Raw genomic sequence first — 14,432 nt, 5'->3', positions numbered from 1 at the left:
CTGCACAAGTTTCATGGCTGTATTTGCTTCGGACAGATGCAGACTTTGTATGGACTCACAAAACATCTACTCAACACACTGTGAACTCACACCAGAAGTCAGCCTTCAACACCAAGTAACCAATTAAAGACCTCTAAAACAAGACCAAAAGTTAACATCTGTAATGAGCCATAGAGAAGGACCAGATCAAACCCAAGATCTTCATAGGAGATTTTAATCTCTTAAATGAAACACTGGTTTTGAGACAGTGACAGAGAAGAAGCAGAAAGCGTGTTTAGCACAGTAGCTTGTAGTTGCCCCTCTTTGCAGCTTACTTATGAATTTGTACCTCTCAAGAAGAAGATATTTGTTTACTTCTCTAAGTCTGTATCTAAAAACAAACTTCACAAATATATGCTCTTCCATAGTCTAGGCAGGCAGGATATTTTGATATTACGCCTGATAGCTTCAGGGAGGTTTATTCATATGTTATTTTTGTGAGTACTGAAAGCTTATATGAAAAATGCATCTCTTAATGTTTACCTCATTGTTTTGTACTTCAAAGCATGTCTAACTGTTTCCAAACATTCTGATGGGAACCGTCCAAATCCTCACATACTGAGTTTTCTTCACTCTATATTTTCTCATCCAAACACTGAACAAGTTTGAGGTCAGGAATCACCTGTTCCAGAGGCTGCTTCTGTTCTAGTCCTAACCTTGCCATATTTTTATTTGGGTGACAACAGCAGGACATAATATCATGGGTATTTTAGAATCCCATAGTGGAACCTGGCACAGGCTCTCAGGTCAGATGCTAGGGTCTGTTCTTGTTTTATTTTTAAAACAAAGGCTAATTTAGGCATTATTGGTTGAAACCTGCAAAAAAAATCTCAAGACTTCAGATGGTGTTTTTTGGCTAGCATCTAAATCAAAACCAGACATTCTGTACTTAAGTTTTGCAGACTGCTGAACATTTAAGGTGGACTAAACTGGTTAAACTGCCATGAACTACATGCTCTGTGTGCAAATTTAGAGCAGAAACAGCTGAATACACCTGGTTTTGGCTTTTTTCCTTCCATTAAAAGTAATTCCAACAGCAGGCCTCACTTGCAGCAGAGTAACCAATGTTTAGGGATAAGTACTCAGAGAGGCTTTTAATGAAGCTGTCAGTCCACAATATAGTGGATCCAGGAGAAAGCAGGAAAGCAAAAGGTATCAGCATGGAGCTATACAGTTATCTAGCCCTTCCATGTAGCCTCTCTCATCCATACCCCTAATATCTTATAAGGCAACTCCCCAGTTCAGCTACTCCATAGCTCTATATTCTAGAATCATTAACAATATGATTAACAGAGTGGCTTTCACAGTAATAACTGAGTACAGAGACTGCTCTGAAGTATTACTGACCAACTGGGAACTGAAGTCCCCGTCTTTCTCTTGCCAGGATGTTGCAGTATAGATCCACCTTCATTCCACAGCCAGTTGGCCCAGGCATGCACAAACAATAGCCACAGTGAAACACCTCATAGCTATCGCTTCTACCTCTCTTAAGAACAACAGCTCTCTGGCTCAAGCAACACATTTGCTCCTGTCTGCGTCATTCAAATCCTGAATTGTCATTCTAAGAGAACAAGACCCATATAATCATGGAACAGCCTGAGCTGGGAGGGATTCATCAGGATTATCGGGTCAAATCCTGGCCCCACATGGGACAATCCCAAGAATCACACCATGTGCGTGAGAACATTGTCCATCTTCTTGAACTCTGGAAGATTGTGGTTTCTTGTCCAGAGAGCGAACCAGGACTATAGTATAGATGATGGCTGACAATAAAAAAACATTTCTGAACAGCCTATAATCTTTCACCAAAAAGCTGTACGTACAAGTTTTATGTGGAATTAAGAAGAGGTAGGTTCCAAGAAAACAGAAGGAAATATTTCTTAGATATGTGATAAATTTCTTGACCATGCATTTAAAACTGACTGGACAGATTCATGGACAAAAACATATATTGAATACAAACCACAAAGACATGACCACTGAGTCAAGAGCTCTGAACACCATGAACTGGAGAACAGTGAAGCATTCAGAGAAAGCCACACTAAGACTCCCTTCCATTATTCTCTTGCCTGTGGGTCTATATCGACATACTGTCTCGAACAGCAACTTGTGTGAAGAACCTATGGTCCAGTGCAACAAAGATTTTTTTTAATACTTTGTCAGGCTCAGGTACCCTACATGAACTGTACAACCTCCTTAGATTCCTTGGGACCAGAATGATCTTGTGATGATGATCACATGCAGCGTACTAATCTCATCTACCAAACCCAGTGCACCTTGCATTCTATTTTCCTACCCAAACACAAAAATCCAAATATTCATCTTCAGCCTGTGTCTAATCATCATAATATCATCCCACTGCTTAAGTGTCCCAGCCTCACAGACTGAAAACGGAGGTAATGCTTCTGTGAAAGCAATGAGCAAAAACCAGGCACACAGTCAAAGCCATGTACAGTTATTCAGGTTCAAAGCACTCCCAAGGATTTTCCAATTCATATGAAAGCACAGATTTTTACCAAGACATTAGGTCTTACCCTCCTATACAGCTGAGCATTTGTATTCCAGCTTTTCCTGGAAGTAGGCACAACTGACATTATCTGATATACCACGGCCATAGAAGGGCATCATGATGCATACACAAAGTTCAAGACAGACAAGTTAAAATTGCTGCTGGAACACCCACCTTTTATTTTGGTGGATTAGACTACGTAGTCTTTGGATGTATTTATGTGAGTAGTTGGGTTATTCTTATTATTATTGTTGTTGTTGACACTAATTCCACTTGAAAGTTAAAAGCAACTGAATTTGCGAGTCTAAGCCAGGTGCAGGCAGCCACAGAAAGATAGTCTGTCTAATATTACCATTTGCATTTTTGATTAGTGAGAAAAAAGTAAAAAGGAGAAAGCTGCAAGTTTGTCATTTGGAAACTCGCCATGAGAGAGCTGCCAGTTTTTGCAGAAGAAAACACTGAATTAGCCTTCTGTTTCAAGTTCGAATGCCTGTTGGTTTAGTGAAAAAGAGAGAGCCTGGAGGATAAAATTCATTTTTTATCTAAGTGTATATATGTTAAGAAGCAGGGAAATAGAAGTATGTGGAACTAAGGATTTACATACATAAAAAGTAGACCAGATTTTGTTACCACCGCAATGGTGCATACATTCATGTGACATACCCAGGATGCTCTCGTAACATTTTTGCATCTTGTCTCTGTTCTTATCAAAACTAGCAATGCTGCAGGGTTGGGCTTGGCAGGGGGACAGGAAAGGGTATAAGAGAGAACATATCATTAATCCTATTTCAAGCCCTGATCAGAGTTTCCTTCCTATGGTTGTCATATATTAACATATTCCATGCACAGTGTGAACCCATTCTTCTCCCTCACACCCACAGCAGAAAGGCATATGGACAGGGACTAGTACGACTACAGATGGGACAGTCTAGCACAGGTTTTCTGTGTCCAGAGGATGGGAAGCACCCTCACCTAACATGGGATTGCATGAAGCTCCTGAGGCCCTTCAGCAGGTGACAAAAGCCTTGGCTAAATTGTGGCAGGACTAGTGGCTACTATGCAATGGCTTCTCTCACATAGACATACAGGCTCTGTAGCCATGGCACAAACGTTTTCTTTAGTCTCCTGCAAGCTTCTTCACACCTTGCTCTTCCCCTCTGGGTGACAGTCCAGTGCTCAACAAGAGATTGACACTGAGAGTATGGATAAGTACATGGGTAGGTCTTGCTACTCCATTGATCTTCCTTTCACACAACCTGTAGCAATGTACTCCATTTAGCATTACTTTCCATCTGCAATTGTTTGCAATTTGAGTACTTAAAATATTATTAAGCTGACACAAGCAGATCATCATCACAAAAATTTGCCTTCCAAATTAGGCTAAAAAACCTCTTTTAATCATTACAGACTTGTCTTTCACTAAAACAACAATTCATTGTTTTATCACCAGCAACAGTTTTATCTCCAAACAGAGCTATTTCTAAAACATTTACAGGAAATTGTCATAGCTATAATTTAGTCAAACAATTGTTATTACTTGACTATAGGCTTTTTCACATTTTCAGTATTCATCACATTAGTTTCCTTGCACTGTATCATTAAGAATAATTTTAACTCCCAGTTGCAGGCCTTACCAGTGTACTGAGGTACAGGCTCAATTTGTTGAAGAAAACAATCCTGCAGGTTTCCCACTTCAGCAAGAGTTCCTCCAGTTACCAGCTTTAGCTCATCTAGTGTATCCTGGGCTCACAAGAAAAACAGAGCTCACAATTCTGGTACAACAATGGGAAGAATATGAAATACCAGACAAAGTAAATTAATTTTTTTAAGAGACGGAGTCCATTTCCTATGTATGCAGGGGTCCTACACCATCCCCTTCAGGACCACCCATTACCATTTGAACTGTATAAAATCTCTAATCATTGCCTTGCAGATTTTTGCATAGCTGTGGTTTTATTTCAAACTCTTTTTTTACTGTTCTAATTAATATAATCTCACATACTAGAAGTTCCCATATTTCTGTGGCATATGATTTTAAGTGCATCCAAAGCTGTGGTTTTTTTCCTCTCCTCTCAAACAGGTACATATATTCATGTCAGGAATATGGGCACATCAGTCATTCTCCATAAAAACAGGCTCACTTTCAAGCCTGTAATGAAAAAAAGTAAGCGGGAAACCTTGGGGGCAGAACGCCTTTGTACCTTCTAATAAGTATTGTTGATTAATGATGATGGAAGATGCTGTGGAAGACACTGTTTATCTCAGACTGCTGATAGGGAGATGACAGGAAGCTCTATCAACTCCTGCTTGGCAGACAGAGGAAGAAAAGCTATTGCAGTCATCAGATGAGGGTTTCACTCCCGCACCAAAAGAGTCCTCCCTTTCTTCTGTCTTTTTTAGTCTTTTGGCATATCATGAAGAGGAAAGCCACATACACAGACAAGCATTGCTCATACAGAACAGCTGTACGAAGCCAGTGGAAAGCTGCCCTTACTGCACTAGCTGAGTCCTTACAAAAAGTCCACTCCCCAAAAAACAGCTAGATTGAAGTGAAGGAGGTAGTAGTTTTTAAAAATTTTATTTAAAAAGCTAAAAATTATGTCTAAAACAAACAGCATAAATATTATAGGGTTCATGTGAGCTAAGATTTCGCCTGCTCCATAGGGAGCTTCTATTTACATTTATTTCACAACTTAATATTAAAGTATTACTGTAGAGAGCTTGGCTGCTGTGAGGATTGAGGTTTGAATTCAGTGATCCAGAGGTTCGGTGGGGATCCCTCTAAGTCCTTAGCCTGTTCCCAGTTTCCATGCTCACCTGTGTCTTCTCCTGGAGAGTGCGCAACTCAGCTGCCACCACCTTCTGAGACAGTGCTGAAAATGGTTTTGGCAAGTCCTCAATGGCACCTACTTGCAGGCAGTCCAGATACAGCTCTATAGTGCTCACTCCCTGCTGCAGGCCACTCAGCCACAAGATGACAGCATGGGGTTTCCCATCAGCCAGCTGGATGTTGCTAAAGATCACGGAATTCAGCCTTCCATCACTCTTCAGATAGCGCAGCACCGCTAGGACAAAACACACAGAAGGACTATCAGAGGGTAGCAGACAGCCCAAGGCTGATCAAGGAACATCCTGTGGAAATCTGCAATTGCTCTGGTATTTTTCCACATGTCCGCTTCTGTAAATGCATCCCATATGCAGACACAATGGTAATAATAAATGGGACATTGACTCTCAAAGCAGCACTAGCAGGATGCTTGCATGACATTTATGAAGCTCTGCTGCCTGTGCTGAATTTTCCTCTGCTTTGTCCAGGCCTCCCTAAATGGCTTAACCAAAGTCACTTTACAGGCCATAATGTGCTAAAACGCAAGTGGTAAAGTTACAGGGCATAGCAGGCAGCCTCCAGTCAGCACTTCGGTATGTACATATCTGACAGACCAGAGATACTCTGCAGCAGAAGTGTGCAACTAGAAAATCAATTTTAGCGATGCATACAGTGGAGCTGCCTAAGAGTGCATCCAAATGCATAATTAAAAACCAAAGGAAGCATGTTTCCAAACCAATAACCTGCACTTCTCTGTAACAAACACTCAGTAAAACCAAAGTATAATGCAGAAAAGGCATAGTCCACTCCTAGGGATGACTAAACCTTTTCTCAGCTCTTTTTAAAAGCCTTAGTGACTGACCTACCTGACAAAAATTCTCATTTCATTACGTAAAATGCACCATCAAAAAAACCCCACAACAGCAGACAAATACTCTTAAAATAAATACATGCTGAGTAATATTGAAAAGAAAGCCTCTTTCCTAAGGAAATTGGATCAGTAAGCTAGATTCTGTGAGCCAGATCTCTAAGATCAGTTAGCTAGTTCTCTCCACAAAATCTCTCCCTGTCTCTCCAACAGCATATCTGCAGAAGCAACGAGCAGAATGCCTCTGGACCGTACATAACTACCCTGCAATATCAGACAGACCTTCAAAGATCCCGCTGATCACCAGGTGACAGTCTCTTATTTCCTGATCATAATAGCTATGTGCATGAGGAATCAAGCTGCAGAGACATCAGGCATCTAAATATTTACATGCTGGCTCTTGTTAAAGTCTGAAATTCACAGATGGCTGCTGCATTAAGTGAGAGCTGACAAATGATCTGACATTAAGTAAGTCAACCAAAAACTGTGGATATAGTGGAGGTAAAAGCTCATACTAGCTTTGGACCTAATACCAGCTACTTACTGAAACCATCCAATTTCTATTCATTTAACTACCTTCCCATCTTTCCACTACTAATAAAATTGCTTTGTTGCTATGATACCTGTTTGTTGGTGACCTTCCAACTTAATGTGCACATGGTCCCTAAAATTCTTTTAATTCCTCAGTCTAATGATGAAAAAAACCCCAGATTTATACCAGCATGAATTGGGCAGGGTATGTCTCCATCTTTGAAGTCTACACTAGTGCTAGAGCCTCAGCAGCTGTGATCAATATCAGGAATGTTTTCACTACTGTCTATGTCAAAACACTGCCAGAGCTGAGATTTCTGCAAAGGTGCATGAGGTCACCAGTAACTTGCTAAAAGGTAGCATTTCTTGGCAAACTCAAAGATAAGGCAAGACAGAGTACATTACAGGCATTTTATTTATGTGAATATTATGCACGCCTGGCCATATAAAATTGGATCTGGGTCCTGCACTCAGAGTGACCAAACACAACAGTAGCCTAGAGAAAGAAAGAAGAGATGGAGGCAGGGCCCAGAACACACCCTGCCAGAATAGTTTCAGGACAAGGAGCAATCAGACTTGGAAGGAAGAGCAAGTATTCTTGCCTCAGCCAAAGCCAAATATTCATATGGTAAACTAGAGTAGGCTTTTGAAGAGAGATTTTCTTGGATCACAGCCTCCACCTCCAAGATTTGACTCACCCAAGCCCCTGCAGTATGTTTGCTGCTCGAATATTTTACAGATATTCCTAAGAGTGTCACGTAAACTGCTTAAGAAACAAATTTTCAATTAAAATAGGAACTGCTTCACAGAATTGTTTAACTGCAACACTTCTATGCACTAACTGCTGTTTGCTCCACAAAAGAATAATTAAAAAAGGATAAGAAATCCATGGATGCTATCTGTCTCTGAAAGGCACAATTGTCTACACTAAGTTTAGCTGTTAACTCAGTAATTCAGACCTCTGCTTTTATAAACATTTAGGTGGTACAAACACATTACTATCAGTTATACCACAATAAAACCAGAATATGAGGCAACCATTGGGAACAAAACTCTTAAATGTGGCACTTTAAAGTACAACTAAGCCCTGCTTTGAGCTCTCTAAATCAGATTTGGGCACATAACTAGAAGTAACATGCATAGAAATACCACTGACATGAAGACCCAGCATTTTGCTGAGATGCCAACATTGGTTCATCACTTAAGCGATGCTGTTCAGTATTGAGAGGATCATACACAGCTCACACACTCCATACTTGCAGCTGACATGACAATCTCATGGATGTAGTTTAACTTACTGTATGAAGTAGCCATATGGAATCCCTAACACTTCAGAGAAATCACATGTGGAAACATCACCTACCACTTGCTCACTGCCATATGCCTTAACCAAGGTACTCTAAAGTAATAAGGAGGCAAAGAAATTCAATGAACTGTCTTGCTGCAAAAAGCCTCCCTCTCTTTGGCCAATCCTTTACATCAACCTGATGGTCAATCCTTTACATCAAATAGGTTACGGATGTCCCCCATCTACTCAACACTGGTCACTGACAGGACAAGTTGCTTCATGCTGCCTTTGCATACGCCATTATTGCATATGTCCTCTCACATAGATGTTACTCAAACACCAACCTACCGAGGACAAGAAACCATGTAACCTTCCACCAGAAACACTCTAACAGGCTTAAGAGACTGTCATGTAGTCACGCAGACAGTTTTGAAAATCAGTTTGATATGCTTAAACTTGTATGTAAATAGACAAATTTGTGCATATACATATGTTCCTATATATATGTACAACATCTGCACACATAGTTGTGCATGTGCGAGAGGGAGAGTGAGTATGTGTAATTTATAATTTATTTAGCAATTAAGTAAGTCAGTGTTGGGAATTGTATGGCACTTTTGATACGGCTGTGTGACCATGTATTACCCGTTCCCTGCACTTTTGATAAGGCTGTGTGACCACGTATTACCCATTCCCTATACACACATAGCTCTTATTTCCTTACCTCAGAAGGATTTTGGCAGATCTGATAAAACTACCAATGTTTTACCTAACTGATTCCCCAACAATGTTTAATGAAAAGGCATGTTTTTCTTCTTTTGCAACGTATTGAATAATTTCCCTATGTAGAAACTGAAATTTCTCAGTAGAATTTCACAGTATATTCGATTCAGCTAATTACTCAGTAGCAAATTACTATAGCAGAGGTGAAGTCAATGCAGCAACGATAATGTATATAAATCAACAATCAATGATAAATCAAAAAATAAACCAACAACAACCAATCAATAAATCAACAATCTTTCACTGAATCTTAAAATTGTAGTATATCCCAGATCTGGTTAACAGATCAATGAAACTATTATTATTATTATTTCTAAAAGTGCTGCAGTTCCTACTTTGACTGCTGACTAACTAATTCCAGTAAGTAAAGAACACTTTATTTCACCCAACAGATCTAGTAAGTGCCAGGAATATTTGTCTTGCATAGTCACATCTAACCTCCAAGGTCATTGGAACAAGAACCTGCCTTTCATATGCATGAGGCAGCATGTGCGTGTGTCCCTCGCATTCCTGAGTAATAAGAACCAATGATTGTCCCTAGGGAAAAAAGGAAAAAACTAAAAGACCAAACCAAATTGTCTCCTTGCTCCATATTCCATGGGTTTTTTTCTCCTTTCTCAGCATTGCTCAGAGTAAGCACTGCAGCCAAGTGAAGACATCAGCTGATTGTCAGGTCAGTTTTCTCTGGCCAGGAGAGAGCAGCATCAAGGAGATGAAGGAAAGAGATGAAGGGGTGAGAGGGGATGTGAAAAGTGACAGTATGAAACAGGAATGACTCAAGCACAAAGGTTAATCACACAGTTGTCAGCATTCATCTGTCACACACCAGTGATTATGGATCCAACACCAATTATACCATACACATTCCAAGCAACTCACCTTTACTCATCCGTCCCATTACCGTAAATTCAAAATACTTGCTGTTGTCAGCTGATGAATATAGGCCAAAAACAGTGGCTGTGCTCTTTGGCTGTAATTTGAATGTTGAGAGCAAGTACACTTCATTCAGCATAGGATCCCCAAATGCTTGTTGCAAGAAGTTCAGTACCACTCGCTTGTTTGAATAAGGAAGAAGATCAAAAACTGAGGGGAACAAAAAGCAAATTTCAACAGAAAATTAAATATAATAATGACCAAAGAAGAATGATATTTGAAGCCACATATTGGAGATTGTATATTCTTCCTACCAAAAAAAAAGTTATCAATATGTTGATCATCTGTAAATATGAAGTTCAAATCCCTGGCACTGGAAGGGATATCTTAAGCAATCTGGTCTAGGGAAACATGTCCCCATAGATGCAGTGAGTTTGGACTAGATGGTGCCTGCCAGCTACAGCTATGATATTTTATCATTCTATAAAAATATCTATAATTTGTTGCAACTATTTTAACTATTTTTATTTTTCAAAGGAATTATTGATAAGTTACTAACATAGAAATAACTAGTCTTCAAATTGAGGTACGCAAATATTTTAGGTAGATCTCAAAGGTGCTCCTCTTCTGAGGATTCACCTCAACAGAAAGCTTTTTAATCTACTTCAGCTTTCATAAATTCAGATGTTTGTGTTCACACTTCAATTAGATAAGGATTCAGCATTAAAATTTTCAGACAGATTTCCAGGGTGCTCATCCTTTGATAGCTTTTGCAGAACACCAATTAAAATGCCAAAAAGCCAAGTAAGCAATATGATGTTCACAACCTTCTCACTTCACTGACTTTTCAGAATATATATTATACAAATAAGACTCATCTTTCCTTTCTGGCAAAGGAAACAAAGAAATAAAGGCCTGACAAAAAACAAAACAAAACAAAACCCACAAACCCTGAAGGCATAGTGAAAGCACTTTCAAATTTTTATTTTAGTTTTTCCACAACGCATCAGCATAGAGTCTATGATTTTACACACATAAAAGTCAGCTATGTCCTTTATGGCATTGAAACAATGAACTGGGATTTTCCTCAATGTTCCTAAATCCACGACATCTCCGAACTCAATAAATGCTTCTGTTAGGTTTCTTGATTACATCCTATTCCAACCTGCTGCAATTAAAGCAGTATATATACTATATCCTGGCAGTAAAGTTTGATAAATGATTTTGCACAAGTATTGTTGAAATATAAGAGCACACTCAGCCACTGTATACCACTGACACGCCAAAGGCCTACCATAGCTGGGCCATATTTTTCTCCCACTCTGGAACACTACCGGAGAGCTCCCACCAGAGAAGAGCTGTGACACCAGGCAGATGGCAAAGGTACATGACAGCTATTCTGCCTTAGCTTGATTCAAGCCCGTGGTTGTACTAATAAGTTTCGTTTCCCAGGCTGAAAAAATACTGGTGGACCTTTTCAGATGAGCCTTGTCTATGCAGCACAACCCCAAAGCTGTTGTTGTCTATAAGGTGATGAGGCCATCCTACCATTCCAGTGTTTCCATAAGCTACGCACAGGAAAAGACTGAAGAGCACTCAAAGAACAACCACATGGGCACGCAGACCTTCCCACAGATATGTGGGAAACCCTGTTCCCTTATAATAGAGTGTGGGTTCATGCTGCTCCCATCACTCATTCTGAAGCATCCATTCATTTAGACACTAATGTTATTTCCAAAAAAAGAGAAAAAATGAAGACCTTTTTCCCTTCATTTCATGAAGTCATTGAAATAATCTCTGAAATCTACACTTGCATTGGGTCTAACGATCTCTACAGAAAATTTTCAGGACACACTACAAAAAATATCAGGCCCTTGACTCGCATGCACTAGTAGTACTGCTGTCAAACAACTAAGACATATATATGTAAGTGGACTTGGTCAAAAGACTTGTCTTTCATTAAGTTCAGATTTACAGCATCCCAGGACAACCACTGCTCCCACTGAAACCAGGGACATGGAAAGCAGAAGCAAAAGGCTGGGCACCTCATCACAATCAGTGCAGAGAGAGTAGAGCAACTGCCCACATAAGAGACTGAAATGCAACTCACTACTCTGTACAACAGCATTTTACAAGGAACAGCCATTCATAAAATACAGCTGTGCTCTCTCAGCTGGAGCAATGCAATACCATACCCAGGACTTTGAGAGCATGAAATATAGCCATACATTTTGTTCAATTCTAGGTCTATTGGCTGAATTTCTATCAATTTCTGTGATACTCATTAATCGATGCTAGAGTCACTTAAAAATATTACAAAAGTAATGACTAAACACTGTGAAACATCTGTCTAATGTTACAGAAAACATTTATTGAAATTTTTGTTATTTGCATACTTAAATTAATACTCAAATTGGTTTGGCAGTTGTGTTCCACAAAGCACAGTGCCTCAGCCAGATCCTTTAGTACCATGTTATCAAACTCTTTCCTGGAATATCTTCACTGACTAGTATGTGGATGCATTACATGATCAGATCCATCCTTAAGCACAACTTACACACAAGCTAGCAAATGCAACTAGCAGAAGAATGAGGGGGCTATGAACATTTGTTTTACATCCTTAGTAGAGTTGGCAGAGAGAGACAGCTCTTGGCCATTATAGAGACAATTATTTGTTTGGGAGAAACAAGGAAAAAAAGATTACAAAGATTTCACATCTCATTTTTTGAAGAGCCCTGTCTCTTTGTTCCTCGGTGTAAAGGCAGACTTGAAAGCAAATGTACAGAATACAACGGCCAAAGCTGAAAAGCACAAGCAGCTGGTTCTAATCCATGCAATGGACTGAAAACTCCAACATGCCTTCATGCCTTCAAGCACGAATGTGCATACCCACTGGGCTAAACTGAGCCTGCTCATGAGACATACCAGGAATTCTCTCCTGCACCTTCCTTCTGTGTTTTTTAAAATAGAGTTGCTTACCCTCCTAGCCAAATGCTAACAAGGGATGAGCTACATGGTGAGACAGTGGCAAACCACACTTTGGAAATCTGCCCAAACCCATCAAGGCTAGCTTTTCAGATGAGAGCTAGAAGACATGACAAAAAGTGCTAGGATGAGGAGGCATGAAGGAGTGAAATTAGTGACACAGGAGAGCATGGAACTTAAAGCACCCCTTCTTTTCTCTAACTCTGTTGCCATATCACTCCAGCTTTTTGAGACCTTCCAAGGCTGTTTTCTGGTCACACCTAATCATAGCTGTAGATGTAAACACTGCTCCACTACTGTTCAGCACTTTTCAAGGTAATTATTAATGGCTTAGACACTTGGAGTGAAATCCTAACCCCTACCACAATTTCCCACTGACCCCAAGAAGCTGAATGCATCCCTTGTTGAGAGTGGAGTTTTTCATTGGCCACTGCCCCTGACAAGTTAGAAAACTGGCTTTTTTCTAATCCGGTAATATGCAACTTGTCATTACAAAAATTCTCTGAAATGTCTTCACATCATAAAGGTCTTCAACAAAGGCTTCTGAAAATGCAGCTATATTGTTGTGATTGGCTGGCTTTTAGATCTGCCTAAGTAATAACTGATTGACGTGTCAAAAATAATTCTGTAAGGCAGTGGAGGGGGTTAAAAACGTAGCGAAAACCACAAGCAGCCTTAAGGTTCTTGGAGTAGCACGAAGTTGCACGAACTGCTGCACTCGGCAGCCGAGCTGGCTGCAGTCACGAGCTGCTACCGCAGAGCAATACCACCCACTTCGCTCAAGCTCTAAAATACAGCAGCTCCTAACCTACTACGTGCATAATATTGCCACGGCAATGCTGGGTTTAAAAGGACGAGTTTTCCTACGGACTCTACTATGTAGTAGAGTTTTCCCGGCTTAGAAATTCACTTCTCATTTAGGAGAACTTGCAGCTGGAAAAGGGCTATTCAGATGCTTCACGCACCCACCAGCACACCTACAAAAACACTTTTTGCAGCCTGCATGAGAGCGGCCGTCACCGCCATCTCCTCCGGTTCTCACCGCTAGTCCGGGCGGCTCCGCGGGCGCGCTCTGCGCCCCGACGGGCAGCGACGGCTCCTGCTGCCCGCCACGGCTCCGGCTCCCCTAGCACCTGCAGAGGCGCTCCCTCTCGCTGCAAGGCAGGGCTCCCGGCGCAGGGCAAGGGTCGGGACACTGCAAGCCCAGAGCTTTCCCAACGGAAGAGGGAAAAGGAGAGCGCGCTCCATCGGGGGCACGGGGCCCTTACCTCGGGGGGCAGGCGCGGCGGCGCGGCCCGGGCACAGCTGCAGGGCGAGCGGCAGCAGCAGCAGCGCGGCGCCGCGCTCGCAACCCATGGCGGCCGCGTGCCGGGCAGGGCGGCGAGGGACGGCCGCCGCTCCGCACCGGGCCTCGCTGTTTAACGGGGGCGGCCCCGGGGCCGGGCACGGCCGGCGGCAGGCGGCGGGCCATTGGCCGGGGCTCCCCCCCGGGAGGCGGGCGGGGGGCGCGGAGGGGGACGGCCGAGCCCTTGGGGGGGACCAGGAGGGAGCGCGCCGTTGGAACCCGAGCCGGGAACTGGCACCAGTGGACGTGGCTCGGACAGAACTGGAGATCCTGGCGACGACCCCCAAAATCAACACCTGTGAGGACCCTCTCTGGAGTCTGCCCTTTGAGGAGCCCTGAAAATTGCAATGTGTTTAATGACTTTAAATTCATAATATCACAGAA

The 14,432-nt window shown here is 41.7% G+C and overlaps 1 protein-coding gene across 1 annotated transcript in view; it reads right to left on the bottom strand.

Moving 5' to 3' along the window:
• Positions 1 to 14,082, bottom strand: part of THBS4 (thrombospondin 4) — a 39,766-nt gene extending 25,684 nt beyond the window's left edge. Inside the window, exons 1-4 of the mRNA XM_030968937.1 lie at positions 13,972 to 14,082; positions 9,725 to 9,928; positions 5,366 to 5,613; positions 4,183 to 4,288 (exon numbers count right to left, since the gene is read on the bottom strand). Of these exons, the coding sequence (XP_030824797.1) occupies positions 4,183 to 4,288; positions 5,366 to 5,613; positions 9,725 to 9,928; positions 13,972 to 14,059 (646 nt within the window). The 5' untranslated portion in view covers positions 14,060 to 14,082. The remainder of the gene's footprint in view (positions 1 to 4,182; positions 4,289 to 5,365; positions 5,614 to 9,724; positions 9,929 to 13,971) is intronic.
• Positions 14,083 to 14,432: the final 350 nt, after the last annotated feature.

This window comes from Camarhynchus parvulus, chromosome Z, assembly GCF_901933205.1.
Source record: "Camarhynchus parvulus chromosome Z, STF_HiC, whole genome shotgun sequence".
NCBI classification, from domain to species: Eukaryota; Metazoa; Chordata; class Aves; order Passeriformes; family Thraupidae; genus Camarhynchus; species Camarhynchus parvulus.
The sequence above is the reverse complement of the archived record's forward strand: the minus strand, read 5'-3'. Positions and strand labels throughout refer to the sequence as shown.